We start from the raw sequence: 24,018 nt of genomic DNA on the forward strand, positions 1-24,018 counted from the left end.
ATCATATGAGCTTTTGGATGATCAGCTGAGCAAGGGGGGGAGGATAATGAATATGTCATATTTAATATGTGGGGTTAATAAGAATTTATTTGCTGAGATTATAGGTTTAATGTTTTTCCATTTCATTCTTGTTTTGTTTTTAGCATTTTTTAATTTTTATTGTATATGTTCGAAATAAAAATCGACAGACTGACTTGTTAGGGTATAACTATGTGCATTTACTGTCTAATAAAGAACATCTTATTTCTAGTTCTTGTCTTATTTGATAAAGAGCGTCTTATTAGTTGAAGGCAAGGCAGTTTTATTTATATAGCACATTTCATACACAGTGGCAACTCAATGTGCTTTACATAAAACAAACATTTAACAGAAATGATAATAATAATAAAAACATAAAAAACATGGAATTTGAGAAATAAAAATAAAACCCAATCATAGTAAACACATACCCCCCCCCCCCCCCCCCCCCCTACACACACACACACACACACACACACACACACACTAATAATAAAAACAAAGTACAGAAACATAGAAAGAGAGAGAAATAAAATACTAGAATAGAGCATTAAATATAAGGTTGCAGTATAAAATAATGATCTGCTTTAAAATCATTAAAAGGACATAGAGTGCAAATGACAGATTAAAATTTAAAGTGCTTTGAAATAAGAGCTCAATCATAATAAGCACAGGAGAAGAGAAGTGTTTTTAACCCTGGATTTAAAAATATTCACAGTTGGGGCTGATTTCAGTTAGAAAATACTATATCATAAAATAAAGTACGACCATTTTTTTTTACCCCTGTATGAACACAATATGACCCTGGAGAAACTGTTTTGATTGACCGCACGTGTGGGACCCGCCTGCTACATAAGTACCCCTCACCCCTCTCAGGTCTCACTGTGATCTATCCCGGGGTCCGCCTGCGTCGCCTGTGCATTGCAGCTTTAACCGGGTCCATCATGCCTTGCGGTGTCCCAATTCTGTTCCGATGTAATTTACAAGCTCTCCGGACCGCCTCACGTCAATGATAAGCAGAGTGGCAGAATAACACACACACACACACGCGGCAGCAGCAGATGTTGGGAAGCTCCATGACCGGACGGACGGGCGCGTGCGTGTTTACATCCAAACGGTTGATCACAGTCTTCCAGGCGGGGTTGAGGTCTGATGCATGCACGTATCCGCACGCTATAAACAGGATCCCCCCCGCATGTTTCCCCGCATACCATGCAGCGGAAAAGTATCGGATTTTATACTGAGGAGAAATACTGAAGCTACAGGACAAGAGGAGACTTTTACATGCTCTGACACACAGTGATCTGCGGCTGAACCAGAGGTATGATATTGGCTTTTTTTTTTTTTTTTTTTTACACAGGCCTGAATGCAGTGAATCTGTGGCTCTGTAACTTGAATGCGTCAGTCCAGGAAACATTTTAAAGCTATTGCAATTTTAATGTTATTTTTTATTTACAGTGAATTTCTTCTTGTCATGTTACAGAAAGACAGACACTCACAGAGAGAGGCAAAAACATATACTCATGAATAGTTGTATAACTTTATTTTACTCATGTTTTTCAACCTCCATCCAGACTATTATATAATCCTTTTTAGTTCATATTTCACTCAATATTACATTCACAAATGGAGTGATACTGGTGTTTGTGACAGATTTGTCCACATACCTGACCAGTGAGCCAGCAGGAAGTGAGTGATCAGTGTGTGAGTGGATCTGCTGAGCCCTGCAATGATGAATCTCTTAATAGAGTTGGGCTATAAGCGCTCACTCAGCAGTGCTTTTTAATCACAGTTCCTTCAACTGAGTCATACAGCCAGCCACACAGTCCTTGAAGCACATGTGTGATGGAAAGCAAGGGCAAAACTCATTCAGAGGTACTACTATGGGGGGTTTTTGTAGTAGGAGTACTCAGATGGACAGAAACACAATGATATTGTTTATTTCTTTATAAAATAACTTCCTCCTTTTTTAATGACCCGTTACTGATCCAAGTGCTCTTACAGATGAGGAAATATATACTCTACTAAATTATTAGTTTGACATCATAACACAAGCTCTGCCTTAAAGTAAACTTGAAAAATTGCAAGCTCAGTGACTTCTGTAAACATCCGTCTGTTTTGGCGTTTAAAGCAAAAGTCTCCATTAAAACAACACTGTTTTTCCCCCTTCTGTCATCCTTATAATTTATTGATTACACAATGCAGTGATTCTTTATTTTTGTCCAGCCATTGTTTCCTTATAAGTAAACATGTGATTTCATGCTGTTGGTGCTTGCATAAAGAGATAAGTGGACAACTCTAGTTTTAACAGATTTAACATGTGTAAATCCAGTCCAGTTCATCTTTCAGCAGACTCCCCCCTCCCCACCACCTCATGGTCAGCTAAGCTCCGAGTCTTACAGGGTTAAAGGCTTATTTCCTCCACCAAGCTGATTAGTTTCAACTTTTGTGACTGCAAAGTGTCAGTGGAGTCAAGCAACCTCCAATATGGCTAAAATATAAGGCAGAGATGGACTTTGATACACTGTTTTCCATTTGTCATCAGCATTTAAATCTCATTTGCATATATGGAGGTGGAAATGGTGACAAATGCTTTTTGTTACATCCATGTGAAACTCTACATGCATCTTAACATCGTTTCCTACAGACTTTATGATTGGCAGTATCTGAATGGAAAGCTGTTCTGATTACCCGCCTCTGGAGCTTTCCACTCAGCTTATTACAGCTTTAGCTAAACATGCAACCACCTCACTCTCCTCAGCTGATAAAAGTTGATGTAGAAAGTAATCTCTTAAAGGCGTCTCCATTGAGAAGCGCACAGCTACATGTAGCAGAGCACCGGTTTCACATGAAGAGATTGAAGAAGAGGTTCAAAGGTGTATGTTTTGAACCGATTTCTCATTTCACTGGTTTTAAAATCTGTATTAAATAGTGTTAAAAGGGTCTAACATTAACACCAAATGTGAGTAGATTTTCTGTTTGGCGAGTAAATCTCAGAAGGCTATCAACCACACGTGTTCTTAAATGGTCCATGTAATAAAATGTCTGGCATGATGGCTTGGAAATTACCGATGTTTGTCCCTAAACAGTGTAGAAATATGCACCATATGTGTTTTTTATGTGCATGTAAACACTGTAGGAGCACTCGAGACGGTCCGAGGCGAAGGAGAGCCAGCCTCAGACCATCTTGAGCACTCCTACATTGTTTACCATCCAGCTACTCTCCACTAAACTGTCTGCTGTTAGCTACCATTAATTAAATAGCTATTATGTGGTGACATTTACAAGGAGTAATCCAACCTTTTAAAATGAAAACCCGCCAATGAGAACAAAGCACATTAAAAAAAAAAAAGAGTTTTGTGAGAAATGGAGGTTTGGAGAAAAAGGATTTTAAAGAGGTTTGTGACAGTATGATACTGAGGCTGTGATTTGTACTCAATACCTTATTATCTCAATGAAATGTATGTATGACACAAAAAGGCAATTTATTATTTTGGTTGTTAAAAGATATGCTTGGCTAGTCGATTTTTTTTTCATCTACCATTCCCCTTCGGCAGGTTAGTTTCAGACACTGGTATTATTATATCAGTGAAAAGGAAAAGGAAAGATGGGAGAGGGATAATATGAGGGCTTTGTGCCAACACAAAATCACAAAGTCATGAGCCTGTTACTATGCTGAGGCCCTGTGAGCCCTCAGAATACTCCATCAAATAAAGTGACATGTTGTTTGAGGGATAAAGGTCAAAATCTAATTTAATTTGCTTTTTATATTAAAATACTTGCTGACATGAGCATTTCCCCTTTCCCCTATCTGTTTGTGTAGCCGGTCACTTTGGTCGTGTTGCATGGGTTGCAGAGACATTTGATACACACACATTCATGTCCCTATAGAGGGCAAATCCTACTACTGATATTTATAAAATAGATATTTGTGTTCAATATCTACTTAAGAATTAGTAACTTATTGTATACAGAGGACTATATAACTCTGTATAATGTAATTCTGTACTTACTTTTGTGTTCTTATGTGAACTAGAGCTTTAACTAACAATTATTTTCATTATTCATTACAAATAATCTCTTTAAAATAAGTCTTTAAAATGTCAGAAAAAAGGTTTATATTTCAAACAGCCTAAGGTAACATATTCATATTGTTCATTTTAAAAGGAACCAACAATCCAAAACCCCCAAAATATTTAGTTTACAATCATATTTGACAAGAGCATAGTTGGAGCAATTAATTGATTATCAAAATAGTCACCAGTTAAAATACTGTTGACCGACCAATAGATTAATCAAGTAATCATTGAAGCGCTAACTTAAACTATATGTGGGTATTTAACCAATTAGTTTGAGATGAATTTCTCCTCTGGGAGGTCATCTAAACCCTATTGACTGCTCCGGTTTAACCTTTTCGGTTAATCTCCACCAACAGACCAGTTGTGAGACCATTCAGCAACACCCCAACCTAATCCTGAGTTTGAGAAAAACCCTGTGGCAGTGCACACCTCCACGTTTTCAGAGAAAAACAAAGAGGAAGTGACAGGAAAGCGCTGGTTGCTTCTTAATTGTTGGTGATTGTTTGGTCTACTTTCCCAGACCGTGCCCTCCAATCAATCCAGTCATCTGTGTAAGGTTCGGACAAAGCCAGAGCTGTGTCGCCATGGTGAGGGATTGTTTGCATCCAGTCATGCCACTACCCATGTGGGGACGGACACACACAGACACACACACACACTGCAGCATGCTCTTTTGTTAGTGCACCACTTGTTTCAGAGGACCCCCCCCCCCCTGCTGCCACAACCTCCTTGTTACTTTACCTCTGATTGCATCATCTGTTGTTGAACTGCTCATTACTGCAGTCGCTTTTAAATATCATGTCTTCTGAATACCAATTATTATATTTTTAGACATATTATAAAAACTATGCAGTAACCATTTAAATTGGCCCCCATGTTACTGTAATATACAGTCTGACAGACTAATGTTACAAGTGTGCAGGTTTAATTTAATCTTTTTTTTCCTAGGAATTTAATGGAAACAATGTTAATTTTTTTGTTGTTGGCAGACTGTCAGTGAAATAAGCAAATGTTAGGAGTTCAAACTTTATCAATTTTGTTAAAGTTTGATTAAGCGATGGACTGGGAAGAGCACTGAGCTGAAACAAGACAGGAAATGAGCTCTTCAGTGGGCATTTTGCATTTAAATCCAGCCATGTTGGTGTGAAATTGACTTTTATCTCTGTACCTGTAACGCTCCTCTCAGGGATATTAAAGGAGCTCTCAGTGGCATTTTTATGTTGATCCTTCTTATGAACTGAATTACAAATAAGAAACACAGTCTTGTCACACGGTGTCCCCTCCCTAACTCTGCCCTCCTGTGGCATCCTGAGAATGATACTTCAGGGGAAGCCGACTGAAGTCACAACTAAGTTTAGCTCAGCGGTTCATAGCCCAGCCGACGCAGTATTCTTCATGTCCGAAACCAAATGGCTGCACCAAAACTTCTCTTCCAGGAAGGATTTGTCCTGATAGCAGCAACCTCGCCTCCCCACAGCAGAGCGACTCTTAATCTTTTCAACTGTTTCCCAGAATCACCAGGGCCATAATGAACGCTACTGAATCTCCTCTGCTGAATTTAATACCCTTGAAAAATACATTCTGTGTCTCTGCGGCTCATCTTTTCTTTGCTGTTGGTTGCTATTTTTGTTGTTTCGTAACTTGTGCTCATCCTATGGTTCATTTCCTTGCACTGTGTGTAGTGTAGTGTATTTTCACATTCTCAGAAATTGATCTATGGTACAACAGTTTCTTCAGTTTGCTCATACAGCAAGGCAAATGCACTGAACTAAAATATAAACGCAACACTTTTGTTTTTGCTCCCATTTTTCATGAGCTGAACTCAAAGATCTAAAACATTGTCTATATATATACAACAGACCTATTTCTCTCAAATATTGTTCACAAATCTGTCTAAATCTGCGTTAGTGAGCACGAGATAATCCATCCCAGCTCACAGGTGTGGCATATCAAGATGCTGATTAGACAGCATGAATATTGCACAGGTGTGCCTTAGGCTGGCCACAATAAAAGGCCACTCTGAAATGTGCAGTTCTGCTTTATTGAGGGGGGCTGGGGGGGGGGGGGGGGGGGTCAGAAAACCAGCATTTGCCTAACCCTAACCCATCTCCTTCGCATAGAGTTGATTAGGTTGTTGATTGTGGCCTGTGAAGTTGGTCCACTCCTCTTCAATGGCTGTGCGAAGTTGCTGGATATTGTTTACAGGCCACAATCAACAACCTGATCAACTCTATGCGAAGGAGATGGGTTATTCGGGTTGGGCAAATGGTGGTCACACCAGATACTGACTGGTTTTCAGACCCCCTCAATAAAGCAAAACTGCACATTTCAGAGTGGCCTTTTATTGTGGCCAGCCTAAGGCACACCTGTGCAATATTCATGCTGTCTAATCAGCATCTTGATATGCCACACCTGTGAGGTGGGATGGATTATCTCGTGCTCACTAACACAGATTTAGACAGATTTGTGAACAATATTTGAGAGAAATAGGTCTTTTGTGTATATACACAATGTTTTAGATCTTTGAGTTCAGCTCATGAAAAATGGGAGCAAAAACAAAAGTGTTGCGTTTATATTTTAGTTCAGTGTAAAATAGATGATGCAAATGCAAAGATGCACCAGAGAACAACACAGTCTACAGCTGTGCTAACAGCACTGTCAGGCTGTTCTTATGCCCGTTCACGCTGTGTCAGGTGAATGGGAAGGAGGATCATACCATTAAATTTGGGTTTAATAGCACTGAATGCAGACTTTGACTGATATGAAGTGTCCACATTTGCTCCTTACTAAGTGCCAAGTTGGAGCTATATTGGTGCTTCCCAGATTACCATTCATCATTACAACTTTGGGGTTGATGTGAATGCTATTTAGAGATTGTAAACACCTATGTGACGTAAACACAGCATTACAGTGGTGATTTGAGATAAATACTAATGTCAGCATGCTAACATACTCACAACGGCTGCTGATGCTGATGCTTAGCAAGTATCGTATATATGAAAACCATGTTTACATGTACATGCTAATTGACCCTAACCACACAGTAAGGCTAATTGGAATGTCATTAGTTTTGCAGGCAATGTCTAATAAATGTAAATGTTTTTTTTCCTGATATATGATATCTTAGATCTGTGCTTCTCTTGAAATAAAAGGGAAACTACTGTCCTGGATTCTTGTTGAATAGATTACTGCTTAAAGGATCCAGCTTGCAGTTGGAATGTGGAGCATTGCAACTGGCTGTTTATTAAACTGTGACTAATGGAAAAGGAAATTCCAACAGCTACAGCACCTTTTCCACCGGTTCTGAGGTTACTCACTGTGGAGATGCATGGCTCAGTGAGCGGGTCTAAATATGGACGTATACATGTAGAGTGCACCTGAACAAAAATAGAAACACATGTCGTAGCACGCTAATTTCTATTTACTCACTATGTAGCCAGCCTGCATTTATTATTATCATTATTTATTAACATGCTGGCAGTGGGACCGTTATAGTGCATTAAACTGCAATTTAGATCAAAGACATAACAAGAGAAAATGGAAATGGTATGATGAAAATCTTAAACAATACTGGCAATGGCTGTGTGAAAGTGTGTCTGCAGTATGCTGAGCTTTGCAGTGATTCAAGTGTTGGAAGTTATTAGCAGAGTGAAGAAAATCGAAGGAAACAGACTTCAGTGGTCATGTTGTTAGAGCTCCTGTGCAAAGGATTCGATTAGTTTGACATTGAAAGGTCTGAAGCCAGTGTGGCATTACACTCTGACCTCAGGGTTCCCAGATCACAGCTTCTTCACGCTATGTAGTTACTCATATAGATTGTAATTCTCATCAGAGTCACCCATGCAGAACATCTGAGTTGTTCTCCAATGGATCAAAGCCTCAGAACCTATAGAGGTCTGAGCATCTGCTCCTGCACAGCTGCCTGCTTCCTAAGACACTGTATGCTTCTGCTTATAAAAGAAAATATCTTCTAGCATATGCTGTGATGTTTGTGTCAGTCACCAGTGGGAGTCTGGGATTCTTAGTCAAGGAATGAAAATAATTGTACATTCAACACAAAAAGAACTACACAAGAAGTGTGACCTAATAATGGCTATTCTGTATGTATATTTGATGTTGTTGGCCACAAACTGTAAACCTGTGTCTCTACATATAGAGTATCTCCAAGGACTTGAATAATCTTTTAACTATGCCGACCGTTCATGGAAAAGATTACATCTAGTCTTGGAAACATCCTGTTTAAATTTACATGATGTCCAATGTCAGTTCTGTTCGAAAATCACTTAAGTCTACTACTTCTCACTTAAAGGGGACACAATGCTTTTTGAGATTAAAAAAAAAAAAAAAGTTTATTCTGATATGTTGGATATCTAAAAATGGTTAAAGGTCCAAAATTTGATGTGAACGTATGTAAAATGTTCAGACTTCAAACTGCTCTTCATTTGCAATATCTGTACTTCCTCCCTGTGATGACATCACATTGTTTGTGCATGCACACAAGCAGCCATCCATTGGTAGCCTTTCTTACTAAGGCCTCTGGTTGTTCACTAAAATGGAAACTTATACCTTCATGTCATTGTCTTAAGATTGTGTTATACTGACTTTATAGCAATACTTTGTCTCTGCTTCCTATTTGAAGGTGAGCTGTAGGACTTTTAAATCTTAATTGTCAGAAGATGGAGGAAGGCAGACAGAAGCTGAACTGAAAGGCAAAAAGCCAAAATATAAATATAGACATGGAAGTGTGCATGATACGCCGCCTTTAATGCATATTAAAGCTTGCCTCTGGCGAGTGAATTGTTCATTAAGTATTAATTTGGACTTGAATGAAAATGTTAAAAAGTTGCTGTAGCTTATTTTGCTCTGTTTTGATAATATGTTTATGATAATTGTGTCACGGAGGAGCGAATGACTTCAGTATAATTTCTCACAGATGTGTGAATAGCAGGTATTTGTGTGTGTCAGAGAGAGAGAGAGAGAGAGAGAGAATCAGGTTGGCAAGCTTGTGTCAATGTTCTCTCCCTCCCAGTGTGATTTGGATATTACTCATTGAATAAACACTCTATTACAACATGTCGATTGCAGCTGTGAAAATTAAAGGTGTCCTCACATCTGTTGGAATACTGTGCTCTATGAACTACAGCAGAGATCTTTTTGTTAACAAGCTGACAGCAAATTCAACTCAGCCAGTTGAGAAATACACTTCAAGTTTAACTTTTCCAGTGAACAGAACATTAAGATTATAAATGTTTTCACTCTGTTAACTCTGGACACATGTTGGCTTTATTATTAATGAGAAAATATTACAGGCATGTTTGACACCATAACATCTGTACATGAGCCACCAAAAATGGTTTGGCAACAATTTAGATGTACTTGGCCTGAATTAACAAATTGCTTTAAATAATATTTTCTTTGTGAAGTAACTCTGATGTTCCCGGGTAGAATAAGACTGTTTTGTGTATATTTCATCCCACTCTTTCTTCAGGCCAACCCCTTGTCTTTTCATTCACCTCATTTGCTTTGTTTACCCATCTGTTCCTCCATTTCTTCATTTTGCTGTTTCTCCTCTATTCCCTGTGCCACTAAGCTGTATTCATGGGAACAGTCTCATATACTGGGTTGTAACAGACGTCTGGGTTCAAACGCTTCCTGCAGTATCTGTCTACAGTTACAAATCATCCTGCTCCCCGATTATGTCGGATGCCTTAAGTAATGCAGTCTCAGTAGGACAAGGCCTCGAGGGGGATGGTAGTTAAATTGCAGGAGGATTGGGAGTCCCATTCCTGCTGTGATGAAGCTGAAAGGTGCCTAAATAGTTAGGGGAGGCCTCCAGTGATGTGGAAGTCAAGGATCAGAGCTGAAATAATGGCCTGGTCAAGAAAAAAGGAGGGCTGCTGCCCCATAGGGTTGCAGAAGTCTGAGCATTAGGCACCTGCTCCTTCACTGCTCTGATCTGCACTGTTGCTCAGGCTCGCTGTTGTGGCCATGCCAGGTTCCTAATGGCTGCCGCGCAGCTGAGGTGCTTGTGTCAGCAGTTTGAAATGGCTCTCGTTCTGGGTGCATGCGACTGCTGTAAGCTTTCCTGCACTGACACCAGCAAATGAAAAATGTAGTGGATGAGGCCTGTTAGACGGTCACAATCACTGCACCCCAAGTGTGTCCTTACAGCTATTCATCAGCAGTATTACAGGAAATGGCTTCAAAAGAACAAGTATTGTAAGCTGTTCTCTTGCAGGCAGCTGGTGTCACTCTACACAACCATGTAGTGTTTGTTGGATTGATATCAGGTTTAGCTGTTTCCCTCCACATTGTAATAGATTTGTTTTTTGTAGTTGTCACGTCATACAGGGAAGTGTAGGAAATTACTTATTGAGACAGGATAAGAAAGGTCAAGTTAGGGCTGGTAATAATTCAGAGCCATCATGTATCAACATTTGGTGAAATTGTATTGTGAAGATATGATCATAATGTGTCATTCATTCTCAAGATTCTGTTGATCAGTCCCTTTGGTGCGTAGCTGTAACGTTGCAATCATAGACTGTATATAAAATGGACGTAACATCCGTGACGTCAACCATTGGTTTGTGTACTGCTGCTTGGAAGCGAAACGTTTCGGATCTGGGCAGCGCCATCTTCAAAATTTCCGGTGCATACCGGGTAAAAAAAAAACACGGATTCTACTTATATGGGCATCAGGAAGAGCATGAGGCGCCCTCCTGAACCTGTGAACCAATCAACCTGTCAAACACGACGTAGCCACGCCCTAATGCATACCCTGCTTTATCGTCAAATATAAAATCAGGGAGGCCAAAATGTCCCAAATGAACATCATACTGCATTGAAGAAGGCTTTAAACTAGCGATTGAGACCATAAACACATTTTGAAAACGTTTACTGAGGTTATAAATCAAGTGAGAAGTTGGTGAATAGAGACAGAAGTCCTTTTGACACCAAAACGGTCGCCCCCTGGTGGCCTTTTGATAGAATGCAGTTTTAAGTTACTTCCGCGTTGGCATCATTTCAGAGGACCGGGACTCCCCGCCTGGTTGCAGTGCTGCAAAAGCAAAACAATGAGCTGAAATATTGCTAAAACGGTCCATAGAGCTGAGGGAAGCCTGGTGATAATTCTCTGTGGGTTCATCACTACAAATGAACCCTTTTACATTAAAGTAATTTGATAAATTGTTAATATAAAAATACTGATTTGTGCAGCTTTAAGAGTTGTCTCGTATTCTTTTTCCTTATTAGGATGGACAAAGAAACAGTCTTTGCACCCCCCTGTGGTGTGGAGGTATGAGGGCCCCTGGATGAAGGCCATGGAGCTGAAAGTGTGGGTGGATGGAGTGCAGCGCATCGTGTGCGGGGTCACGGAGTTCACCACATGCCAGGAAGTGGTCATTGCCCTGGCACAAGCCATTGGTAAGCTTGAAGCATCTTAAACTATGTGCTCATCTCACTTGTTCCCATAAAGTTTAATATCCGAATGTGACCTTTAAATGTGACATATAATTGGATGTATGATGTGAAATTTTCAGCCCAACAAACAACAAAAGAATTCAAAGTAGTTGTTTTAACATGATGAAAAACTTAAAGTGGTGTAAATTATATTTTGTCCTGAATAAATACTGATGGGGATGATCTGTGATGTGGGCTTTGTCCAGTATTGACTGGGCAGGTTTGTCAGATGTACTGGAGATGATAAATTGCACTAAAATGAAAAGTGACTAAAGGGCACAAAGTAATTTTCACCATAAATGGGCTGCGCAAAACAAGATGAGTCATGCTGCAGACTTTTGTTTTATTGACATGTTGACACTGCCTTTGTTAGTCATCACATGGTCTGTGTTGTATATAAGACTTTGTGAATTTAAGACCACGATATAATATTTAATTTACAGTTTTTTTTACAACAGACAGATTTATCACATGATCTTTCTACAGTGATTTCTCACTAATCCCTTTAGATAGATTTCTCAGAGTTAAAACACAGGCGTCTTTCACAGTGACAGTGTGGTGAGTTATGGCGTTCACTGTCCTTTGTGTTAGTCTGTGCCTTTTGTCCAGGCAGGGGCACTTTGATGTGAATGGCTGTAGTGATGAATGTGCCCCTTTTTACAAGGACGCTTTACTGTGTGGGTGGGTTGAGGATGGAAAGGGGTCGTGTTTTGCTCAGTGGTGGAAGAAGTACTCAGATCCTTTACTGGAGTAACAGTACCAATACAACAATATAAAAATATTCCATTAGATAGATAGATAGATAGATAGATAGATAGATAGATAGATAGATAGATAGATAGATAGATAGATAGATAGATAGATAGATAGATAGATAGATAGATAGATAGATAGATAGATATACTTTATTGATCCCAAGCTGGGAAATTACAGTGTAGCAGCAGCATTACACAGACACATAGTGACGATACAGTGACAATAACAACATATCGTATAAGGATATAAAGAATAAGAATATAAATACAAGTAAATATACAAGTAAAGGTTTTGTATGAGAAATCCTTTAGTTAAAATACATAAATATTACCACCTTTATGTACTTAAAGTATTGCTGTAGAAGTAGTGGTTTGGTCTCTCTGAATGATATACTATTAAATTTGACTGACACCATTAGATTATTAATACTGAAGCATCAGTGTGTAAGCAGCATGTTACTATTGTACTATTTTCAGTTGTTTGTTTTTTTCTCCCTCAAATCTTTTATTGGATCATTTAAACATTTATTGAAAATCTCCCTTTAGTGGAGCTGACCCCGACTACACCCTGTTTTTTGTAAGACGTCAAAAGCCAAAAAAACGCTGGAGACCACTCATTTCATCTTGAACAATATGTAGTTTTTTAAGAGCTTGTTATATTATCCATTATGTCAAATCTTCATCTGAAAACTAACTAAAGCTATTAGATAAATGTAGCAGAGAGGAACTATGAAGTATCATTAAATGGGAATACTCAAGTAAAGTAAGGACCTCACAATTATACTTTAGTGCATTACTTGGGTAAATGTTCTTAGTTACTTCCCACCACTGGTTTTGCTCTTATCTACATATGTATAGACAGGAATGCTAGTGTACACACAGACACAGCCCTGAACATTGAATGAGATCCTTTTTCCCAACACAATTACTGTTTGCTGACGGGGAAATTTCCCACTGTAAACTTTCATTAAACACACTGGTAGAGTGTGAGGAGAGCTGTGAAAGTATTTAATGAATATGTTCTGTCTTTTTTTGTTAGAGTTTTATTTCTCTTCACTGTAACACACTTTCAGTATTATTTTGGTCATTTGGCCCAAAAGTGGGCATCACGTCCTGTGTGTTAATGCCATGGCAGCATTCATTGTGGGGCTGCAATTATTTCTTCATTAGTTAATGGACAGAAACTATTGATCTATAGACAGAAATATTTTGGTTATCTTCAGGATTTGGGGAATAGTGATCAAACATTTCTTACCATTCTCTGACACTTTATAGACAAGAAGAGAAATTAAACTACAGATTAATGAAACTGAAATTATCATTAGTTGCATTGGTTTCTCTGCCATGGGGACCTGAGTAGTATTATACTACCTTACTACTACCACTACCGCTACTACTACTATTACTACTACTACTACTACTACTACTACTACTACTACTACTACTACTACTTGTACTACTACCACTACCGCTACTACTACTACTGCTACTACTACTACTACTACTACTTGTACTACTACTACTACCACTACTACTACTACCACTACTACTACTACTACTACTGCTACTACTACTCAGTTGGGTTATATGATTGAAAACAGAGGCCACTATTCCTAGTGAAACACAAGTTTCTGGCTGCATGCTGGATATTCATAGTCGGTACCAAGCCAATAGATTACTCGTGTTATTTTACAGGCCAGATATCTGGGCGTCGTCTGCATAACAGTATTACAGTGAATGTTGTGATTGTGATTCATTTGTCCAGGGGGGGCCAAGTATAGACCACTGGGGAATACCACAGGTCAGAGGGACTTCCAAGGAGAAGGCATCATCGATTACAACAGAGAAAGTTATTTTTTGAGAGACTGATTAAAATTGAAGGGCGTTGATTATGTCACAAGCCAATTTGATATTAAACTAAACAATCTCCAGTATCAGTCTTAGATGAGAGCCATGTCAGTGCTGTCTAATAGACATTGAAAAGTATATTTTTTAAAATATATTCATAGGTATTTATTATATAAGTATCAGTAACTGTAACTACATTTAAAAAAAGATTGGTTTGGTCATGACTGTGGGTCTTGAAGAGGACAAGTCTGACAGTGTATATGTAAGCCAGTTGCAGAACCAGTGGAAAAATCTACATGCAATATGTAGGAAACTACCAACAGTCTAAAACACCTCATTCAGGGGTTTAAGTGGTCAATAGGGTTCTCTAAATTATACTCACAAACGGGCATGAGATGGTGTACAGGAACATGTCTGGACCAAGGACAGATCTGGAAAATGTTGGTCATATTAGAGATTCATGTCTAAGTAAGCAGAAATCTAAGTTAAAGTAAAAAAAAAACAAGAACATCCCTTCATATTTAATACATAATGGTAGAAGTACATATGTGGTTTGATAAGATTTTGTTGAAAGTGCCCTGGCAAACTAAGAAAACAAACACATGGCTGGGAGAACATTGGGATTTAAATATTGTTAAATGCTGATTGGCACATGACATCACTTGTTTCCAACAAAATGCCACCCTCTTCAAACCAGTGACAAGAGAACAGATGAAAAGGCTAAAAATACAAAAATCTCTCATGTGAAATAATCAAAGCTATTGTAGTTATGACCTTTTTATTTAGTGTTCATAGCGGATCCCATCATTCATATTTAAAGGGCTACATAAAAAATATGTTTTCGGGATCTTTCAGTTGTCAAGAAATGTGTTAAAGCACCACATGAATTTTTTAAAATTTTATCTCACCCAGGGCGCACCGGCAGATACACTTTGATTGAGAAATGGCGGGACACAGAGCGTCACTTGGCTCCTAATGAGAACCCAGTGGTATCCCTCAACAAGTGGGGTCAGTATGCCAGCGATGTTCAGCTCATCCTCCAACGGACTGGCCCGTCTGTTAGTGAGCGGCCCACCTCTGACGGGCAGTCTCGCATCCCGGAGCGTGGCTTCTACCGACAAAGCCTTCCGCCGCTGGCAAAGCTTCGCCCATCAGCGGCAGACCGCTCGCTCAAACGAAGGGAACCCAAACGCAAGTCTCTGACCTTCACTGGTGGAGCCAAGGGTCTGCGGGACATCTTTGGGAAAAGCAGAGACAGTGAAGGTAGCGTGAATAGTTTGTGTTTTTATTTTTCATCCCAGTATATTCAAGCTTATCGTTGGCAGGCAATATTGTGTTATTAGATGTGTACATGCTTCAAAAGTGCCTGCTTTCATTGTCCTCATATTCTTTCCTTCCATCCTTCCCCCTGTGCTCCTACCTGTCAACAATCCATCTTTCATGTCCCACCTCTCTATTCATCCATCCACCCAGCCAAACAGACCCAGCAGCGTGGCGTGAGTCTGAACCTGAGCAGAGTTGGAGGTGGTGGAGTAGCATCTGTACCTGGGAGTCCAGCCAGAGAGCTGAGCCGGCTGGTGCAGCTGCAGAGAGACAAGCTCCAGGCCCTGGAGAGCCGTCTGCTGGGCTGTGAGGCCGAGCTGCGAGACTGGGAGGAGGCAGCCAGTGAGCCAAATGAAGTGAGTAAAACTACAGCTGCCTGTGCTGTTGTGTTATTATTGTTGTTGTGCTGCTGTGTGCTGATCCACGTGATTGTGTATTATATTCTCTTTGGGGTAAGAAAGTTTCCAAGCTGAACTATTTTCAACTCCCTAGGAAGTAAACCTGGAGGAGGAGCTGCTGCTTTTAGAGCAGCAGGTGAGGAGAAATGATACCGAGATGGAAGAGGAGGAATTCTGGCAGAACGAGCTGCAGATCGAGCATGAGAGCGAGCGGCAACTCCGGCAACAGCTAGCCGAGCTGCAGGGCCGAGTACGCGACTCCGAGACAAAGCTTTCAGAGTACCTAGCTCGCATACAGGTGAGCTCGGAATCAGTGAGCACCTACCCAGTTCCTCTGGGTGATGTTTTATTCAATATATAAATGGCATAAAAACATTCCTATACAATCTCTGTGTGGATGTTCACACAAAGTGAGCAGTAGAACTAATCTTTCCTATTTAATAAAAAGTAGAATTACTGTTATTTATAAGATTAGATATATTATGTTCATGCCAGGTTAGCCGCATTATTTATTATCTGTTTTATGGTGTAGGGCATGGACGCAGGCCTGGAGCAGGAGAGGCTGCAGCAGGAGGCCAAGCTCAGCCAGAAGGTCAATGAGGAGGAGGTACAAACCCGTCCATCTTGGTCTACAAAGCACACAACAGTACGCAGACAAAGAGCAATATAGTGTTGAATCATAAGATCATAAAGAGTTATCTTCGTCTGAACACCCTCTCTGTCAAACAACATATCTACTTAACTTATTCTGCACAAAATCAGAGTGAAATTACACACTACGAGCCAAAAACCAAGCAGAAGATTAAGTTCAATATATATGGCAACATATTTTAAAAATGTTTTTGTTTGTAATCAAATACCTGCAAAACTAATAATAGGCCACAGCTGTACTTTGTGATTAGTGCTAATTAGCAAATGTTAGCATTCTAAACTAAGATAATGAAAGTTAGGTGCCGCAGTACTTTGAGCTAATTGCTAAGCATAACCTCACAAAACTGCTAGAATGGCTGTAGTCTCTCAGTCTTATATAAACAGTTTGGTTGTTAGCTGTCCATCTCTCCAGCTACCATATCAACAGTTAAAGATCCCCTCAAGACATATTTTAAGATGTATAAAAATTCTGGGAAATCTGTTTGGAATGACAACGGTATATGTGTCTGAAATGTTTTTCCCATCAAAAATGCACATTCACATTGTTCAAGTTTCAACTTTTCCTTTTCCCTCATTAAAAATTTCAGAATTTCTGAAATACAAATATTTTTCTTTTCAAAAGTTTAAAGTTAGGTGCAAAATATGTTCTACTTCACTGAAAAGTCCATTCTCAGCTTATGTGCACATGAGGCTTCAAGTTCCCATATTACGCTTAAAAAATAGTTTTGATGAGTACAGAGACACTTTCCTCCTTCAGCAGATAAATGTGAAAGCAGGTTTTAAGTGTCAAACTCTTCACATGCATCATTTTTGAGTGGAGGGGGTCTTAAATGCTGCTCCTTAAATCATATCTAATAGCAAATATATTTTTAGATACTTTGAAAAGATGTGATGAGAGTTGGCTTTCATTCTGCTCACTTCCACTCTGGCTTTCAGGTGCAGGCCCAGTTAGAGAAAGTGAGGGCAGAGCTGGAAATGCAAAGCCAACACACAGCACGGCTGGAGAGCAGCTGCAGGGCGTTGGAACGCTCACTTGGCCAGTCGAGCAAGAGATTACAGGTCAGCTCAGAATCGACAGTTAGTTTTTTATTTATTGTTAGTTTTTCAACACTGTAGCCTCAAAAGTGTCACAAAAGTAATATCTCGCCTGGCATTTTCACTCAAATGCTCAAATGTTTTAAAGAAGATCATTAAAAAGTTGGATAAGTTTAGCTCTGCTGGGTGTGAAAATCCAGTCCTCTGCACACAGGTGGAACCATAGAAATCTACTGTAAGCTCATTAAGTTGTGGGCAGTGAAGCAAAGTTTAATCTCTGGCTTGCAGGGATGCGTGGTAGATCTTTGGCTGTGTGCATCCTAGTATGAATTGAAGCGCTCTATGTACAGGCGAGGTCCAATAGGGTGTGGGAAGCATGAGGTAATGAGAAGGGGAAATCAGAAGGGGTATTACGGCATTCTTTGCCTGATTAGAGAGGGGCCTGAATAAGTGCACAATCCCCTGCTTGCAGTTGCATAACCATCTGGGAGCTAACTCTTCTCTTTTAGCTGTCTCAACTGTGTTATGTCTTCTGGAGAGATCCTAAACAAGCTATGATCCTTGATAGATTTTCACCTAGTAAACCTTCCACAGATGAAGCAAGAGTGAATTTAGAAAAAGATGCAAATGAGGGTACAGCAATTGAAATCATGTATGTTTCTTTATATAGATATGATACATTCACTGCATCATATCTACTAGTGATCCTAGTTTTAATATAAAAATGTCTTCGCATCTATCATCATATATAAACCATACTTGGGCATAGACCTCATTTATTCGTCATGGTGGGTTTTTTCCTGTCGTAGGAGAAGGAGCAGGAGCTGGAGCAGCTGACAAAAGAGCTACGACAGGTCAACCTGCAGCAGTTCATTCAGCAGACTGGTACCAAGGTCACCGTGCTTCCTGCTCAGACTACAGGAGAATACAGCAACGGCACGTATACACACATACACGCACACATAAACAGGCACACATGTACTCACAAACAAACTTTTTGCATAAACATCACACTGTTTAAAGGTAAAACAGGTACTGAAAAGGGGGTACTGTACATATTGTTGTCATGTGTATGTACATGGTGCCACCTGGTGGTCATCCAGGGAATGACAGCTTAACATGTTGGGGCATAACAATCCTGCCTGACTATGTCAAGTCTTCAGTCTAATAAGTCTGTAACCCCATTACATGGACAATAGGAAAATCCCCCAGAATATTTTTTTGTCATGTAGCAATGCTTGATTCTTTCCCAGCTCTGTTTGATAGCCATGTATTCACCAAAGTATGAAATGTAATTACTACAATGATACATGAAACACCTCAATAGCTAGTCTTAGGATGTAAGAGTAACTTGTCAGATTCTTATAATGAGTGGCATCTGTTACTGTCCTTAACTGGGCATCAATTTTGTTTTTCTTCCTACAGAAGTGGATTCTGGCTCCCTGAAAAGACTTGGCTCATCACGTCTCTTACCCAGCAACCTCCGCACTCTTCAAAACAGTGTCTCTTCCAGCCTGAACCCTGAAGGCATCTACGTTTGACCCAGAACTGTCCACAAGATGCTTCCTGGAGACGTTATTTGGGCTCCAGGGTGGGCTAATGTTCCCAGGACTTTACCTACAACAGAATGGTCGAAATAAAATGAACCCTGCTCCGGGGATGCCTCAAGGCATGGAGGATGTTGGCAAAAGCATTACTGGAGGATCCATGGGGCATAACGAAAGACAAACCTACATCTGTTCATCTTTCCTGTACTGCCTTCTCTTTCATCTTCCTTAGACTGAAACTGATGTCAATGTCCATTTGCAAATCTTGTGTTAAGATTCCTCCTAAATCAGTCTTCAAAAGCTTAATTTTCTATGAGTTTAGAAAACTACCCGCCAGCAGATGTTTTAGTTGTTTTCTGACTGAGGAGGCAAACAGTGCAAACATATTATTTGTATGCTGTAAAAGACAAACAGTAGAGAATATATCAGGATATAAAGTTTGGACACATACGCATACACAAACTAATGCATGCACGAGCATGCACAAAAACCACACCTGTGCTATGAGCATAGCCATATCAGATTGCCTTACTCTGGTGTTTTAAAACCAGACAATATAAGTCTAATGTTGCAACAGAACTCATGGTAGCTACTGAACACTATGCGCCACATACATTTACTATTTAAAAAAAAAAAGGCTCAGCACCAGTAAATGTGATTCCTGATGTCAGTAAAACATAACATTGGCTTGATATTTTTTTATACATTCATTTTTTTTGCATTGATTTGAAGAGGAAACAAATTTGCCTCATATTTCCTGTGGAAAACCCATCATTTTAGATAAATTATGTAAAGGAAATGGAGAACAAACCACATTTCATAGATTCATTGAGTAACAAAAACTGACTTTGACTTTGACTTTTTTGGTGAAGAAGTTTGGCTCAAGGTTCAGTTTTATGCCATATTGGTTTACAAGAGCCATTAATGTCCTCTTTGTTTCAGTGCAACGCTTGTGTGAATGTGAATGCAGCAAAGCGTGATGACAAAGAATTATATCATACCCAGGTTGGCCACTGGGTGGGGACAAAACCTATATTATTCAGACAGGTGAAAGTTACTCCTTACATCTGTCTTTATTCATTTTCATGTGTCATGTACCGTATGTATGACTTTGCATATCATTTTTGTAGCAAAGCCTCAGCACTTTAGCTTTCAGTGAATCATCTGAGGTGCCACTTACATTGTACATTTGACATATTTCATTGTGTTCATCAAGCAGGGATGCCCATACTTAAAGAATACATAATGTATTCTTTTGTTTCCTCATGATATAACAAAAGATGTCTCATATATGAACCAAAGCTAGTGTGACAAACATTATTAGTTAGATAAGTGTACTTTTTTTTTTTTACACAGTATGTATGCAACTTATGCCCATGCAAAGTATCCACTAGAGTATAATGACAGGTGCATACAGTATATTTTTCATGGTTTATTGTTTTTAGGTGCCAGATAGTTGAGACCTGTCACACAGCATTACCCAGAAAGTTTCAGAGGACAGAAAAGTATTTAAAACTCTACACAGAAGTAGCTGAGAGTAAAATTCAGACCCCTTCTTTCATAATTTAACAGAGGTCTGGTTCCTACTGTACATACCCACGTCTAACTGAAGATGATATTCTCCCCTGAGTTTCTGGATTGGATTGAAACAAACTGCATAAGCAGCAGCTTATATTTTTGCTGTGAATGTATGATAAAGGAAATCCCTTCCTCCAGTGTGAGGGATCATTGTTTGCTCTGCAGTGCACAGGTAACCGGAGGAATTTACACCTTGGAAAACTATTCTCAGAAACTGCTCTGTAACAGAAGTTCGTCTTTTTTCCTCTCCCCCTCAGTATGCAGTATTATTGTCATGGCAACGACTTCAGCTGTGACGGGGAGACTGTAACCCACTAATAAAAGCTCTCGTTGACTGAAAGTTTTGAATAATGGCATGCCTTACTGAAAAAAAAAAACAACCTGTGAATAATGTCTACATATCACAGCAGTCTATGAACTATTTAAAAAAGGCTGAAGTCTGAAATATGCAGAGTGCTGAAGAGGTTAGACTTTAATACTGCCGTTCAAAAGGCAGCTCTGTGTGCATGCAATAATGTGTGATTGGTTTTGTTTTGACCCCAATTGGTGGCAATTCATTTTGTTTTAGGTTTGTTTTGGTCCTTTTTGCCTTGTTGATGATGATGTTCAAAGTTAGAGATTTGGTGAAAAGCAAACAGGCAGTCAAAAATGGCAAATATTATCTTCCATTTTTTTTTCTTCTTGTAAAACCAATATTTGTGGATGTGAAAAATATCCATATTGCATTGAAAGTTTACAATAAGTTTACCAGGATTGCCAGTTGTTTTTCCCCTTTTCTTGTAGACATTGTCAACAATTGTTTTTTCTGTGCCATCAATGAAGCTTTTCAAATAAAAGTGCATATACAAATGACATGATGGAGCCATTATGGAAACAGCCATCAAGTGGTTTTGAAAGCTATTTTAGAAACGCTGCAGCTCAGGGATATTTCAAGATACAGAATTACCTACGAAAAAGAATAAGCAGAAAGTAATTATAGATAAATGCTGTTCATGAAGTCTGGAGTCAATTTGACAGGTCAAAAAAGCATATTTGCTCTCACACAGCTGTTTGACAAGTTTAATACGCAGCGTTGGCTCATAGACAAAATATGGCAAATGTAACTGAAGCATTGATTTGGTTCAGAGAGAGAGAGATGTAGCTTTGTTTGAAAGTCTTAAATGTTTATGTTGGTTCATGATTCATGTTGAAGCTTGTTCAAGTTTGTGCCTTACATGTATGGCCATCACATTCAAGTCAGAGCACTAAGCTTATTTTCAGAAAAATAAATACCCAGGATGTTTTTTTGCTTTTAAACCCCAGAAGGTCTGTTGTGAAGATATTTCCAGATTCCTCAAAGACTCAAAACACAAACAAAATATTACTATTATTATTCTACAATACTGTATATGACATATGTCTAAAGAACCATCAATGTATACTAATATAACTGGTAAAAACATTAATTCTGATTCAACTCGTAGAAAGCGAGGAAATAAAACCAGCTTTGTTTTTATGAAGATTTTTATAATTTTGCTGCAGATACATATAATTTATCATTTTCATCCAGATGTTAGAGGAGTCTTTGAGGATTCAGGAAATATCCTTAAAATCAGACTTCTTCTTCTATGACTCAAATGTAACAGTACATTAATACATGAGAGGCACAAACAGGGACTAGATGATGCCACTGTGTTAATAGTGAAATCCCGGTCCTTGAAGCACCCCTCAGTGTTTACATGAACGCTTCACTGTCAACATTATAGGCTGTAGAGATTAACTGTGCTTGGCTAACATCACTGACTCACATTAACCCATCATTTAGTCAAGACGAATCATTTTATATTCTTATAATTGATATGATTTTGCATGTTTCATTTACAAATGCACCTACTGTAGTGTTTTAGCTTTCTGCAGTTTAACATTTGTTTCTTTCAGTCCCCATTTAGCCACTGTGTATGAAAGACATGTAAATCTAATTCAAAGACAGTGTAAAATATATAAGTAATGAATAAAATATATTTAAAAAACATACCAGAAATAAATAAACTGCTATACAGACTTGATTACTGTGATTTATTTGTGATTGTATTTATTTTTATCAGATAGAAAGTATACAGGACAACTGGCCTGAGTGACTAATATTAATACAACTTGGATTAGCATGAATTCTGTTTTTACACTGGAAATAAAGTTTGATTTTTAATAAAAATGTAAAAATGATTCCCAACTCAAGGTCCACTCTCTCACTTCCCCCTGTTGCTTTCACCTTGTCTTAGTTGTATTAGTGAATGCAGTTATGAAAGAAAATGTGAAAAATGTAAAACACAACCATATCCAGCAGAAGTGATAAAACTCTGGAAAAATGCTTGTAAGTGGACCTTGAGTTAGGGTTGTTTTGTCCAACAAAAATAATGAAGGTCCTAAAATGGGAATTGGCTTAGCCTGCGCTTCTGCCATAGACTGTATATAAAATGGACGTCAATCACGACGTAGCCATGCCCTAATGCATACCCTGCTTTATCGTCAAATATAAAATCAGGGAGGCCAAAATTTCCCAAATGAACATCATACTGCATTGAAGAAGGCTTTAAACTAGCGATTGAGACCATAAACATATTTTGAAAACGTTTACTGAGGTTAGAAATCAAGTGAGAAGTTGGTGAATTCTCCATTGACTTGTATAGAGACGGAAGTCCTTTTGACACCAAAACGGTCGCCCCCTGGTGGCCTTTTGATAGAATGCCGTTTTAAGTTACTTCCGCGTTGGCCTCATTTCAGAGGACCGGAACTCCCCGCCTGCGCTTCTGCTTAGTTACTGCTGCTACACATGTCAATTCTTCCCATCTTACGTGCAAGTTTATAATGATAATGGAGGCAGATTTACCACTAAATGATGACTTTTACCAAACAGTGGATCCTTGATAAAAGCAGGCATCTCATATTTAGATGGTGACCACTGATTTTACCAGCTAAAACGACAACTATCAGCAGTAGATTTTTATCAACTGTAGATAGCTAATTAAGCTAACGTTATCTTGATGAGTTGGTTGAAAATGTGGTTTACGCCTGAAATGTGGTGTTTCCAGCTTAGTCATTTTAAAATGAGAACCATGATGTAAAGGCATTTTTTAATATCCACTTGACGGCTATATATCCTGAGGCTTATAAACTGCATGTCACAGGCAAGAAATCAACATCCTCAGCAGTTGATGACATGTCGACGACGTGGAAATAAAGGAAAAGCATTGTTCTTGTTCTGCAACTTAGAGCTAGTTAGCCCTACAGTTATTTTTGGGATATATTTAAAACATATTTTTAAAAACATAAACATAAAATAGACTATCAA

General features: G+C 39.0%; 1 protein-coding gene across 1 annotated transcript; it reads left to right on the plus strand.

The window, feature by feature from the left end:
* The first annotated feature begins 1,082 nt into the window (after positions 1 to 1,082).
* Positions 1,083 to 21,953, plus strand: rassf8b (Ras association domain family member 8b). Its single transcript, XM_062444169.1, has 9 exons — positions 1,083 to 1,339; positions 11,349 to 11,519; positions 15,071 to 15,421; positions 15,632 to 15,837; positions 15,974 to 16,177; positions 16,412 to 16,486; positions 17,467 to 17,589; positions 18,375 to 18,501; positions 18,991 to 21,953. The coding sequence occupies exons 2-9, from the start codon at positions 11,408 to 11,410 to the stop codon at positions 19,104 to 19,106; spliced, it is 1,314 nt and encodes a 437-aa protein (XP_062300153.1). The 5' UTR covers positions 1,083 to 1,339; positions 11,349 to 11,407; the 3' UTR covers positions 19,107 to 21,953.
* The last annotated feature ends 2,065 nt before the right edge of the window (positions 21,954 to 24,018 follow it).

The sequence above is a fragment of the Scomber scombrus genome, chromosome 22 (genome assembly GCF_963691925.1).
Source record: "Scomber scombrus chromosome 22, fScoSco1.1, whole genome shotgun sequence".
Lineage (NCBI taxonomy): Eukaryota > Metazoa > Chordata > Actinopteri > Scombriformes > Scombridae > Scomber > Scomber scombrus.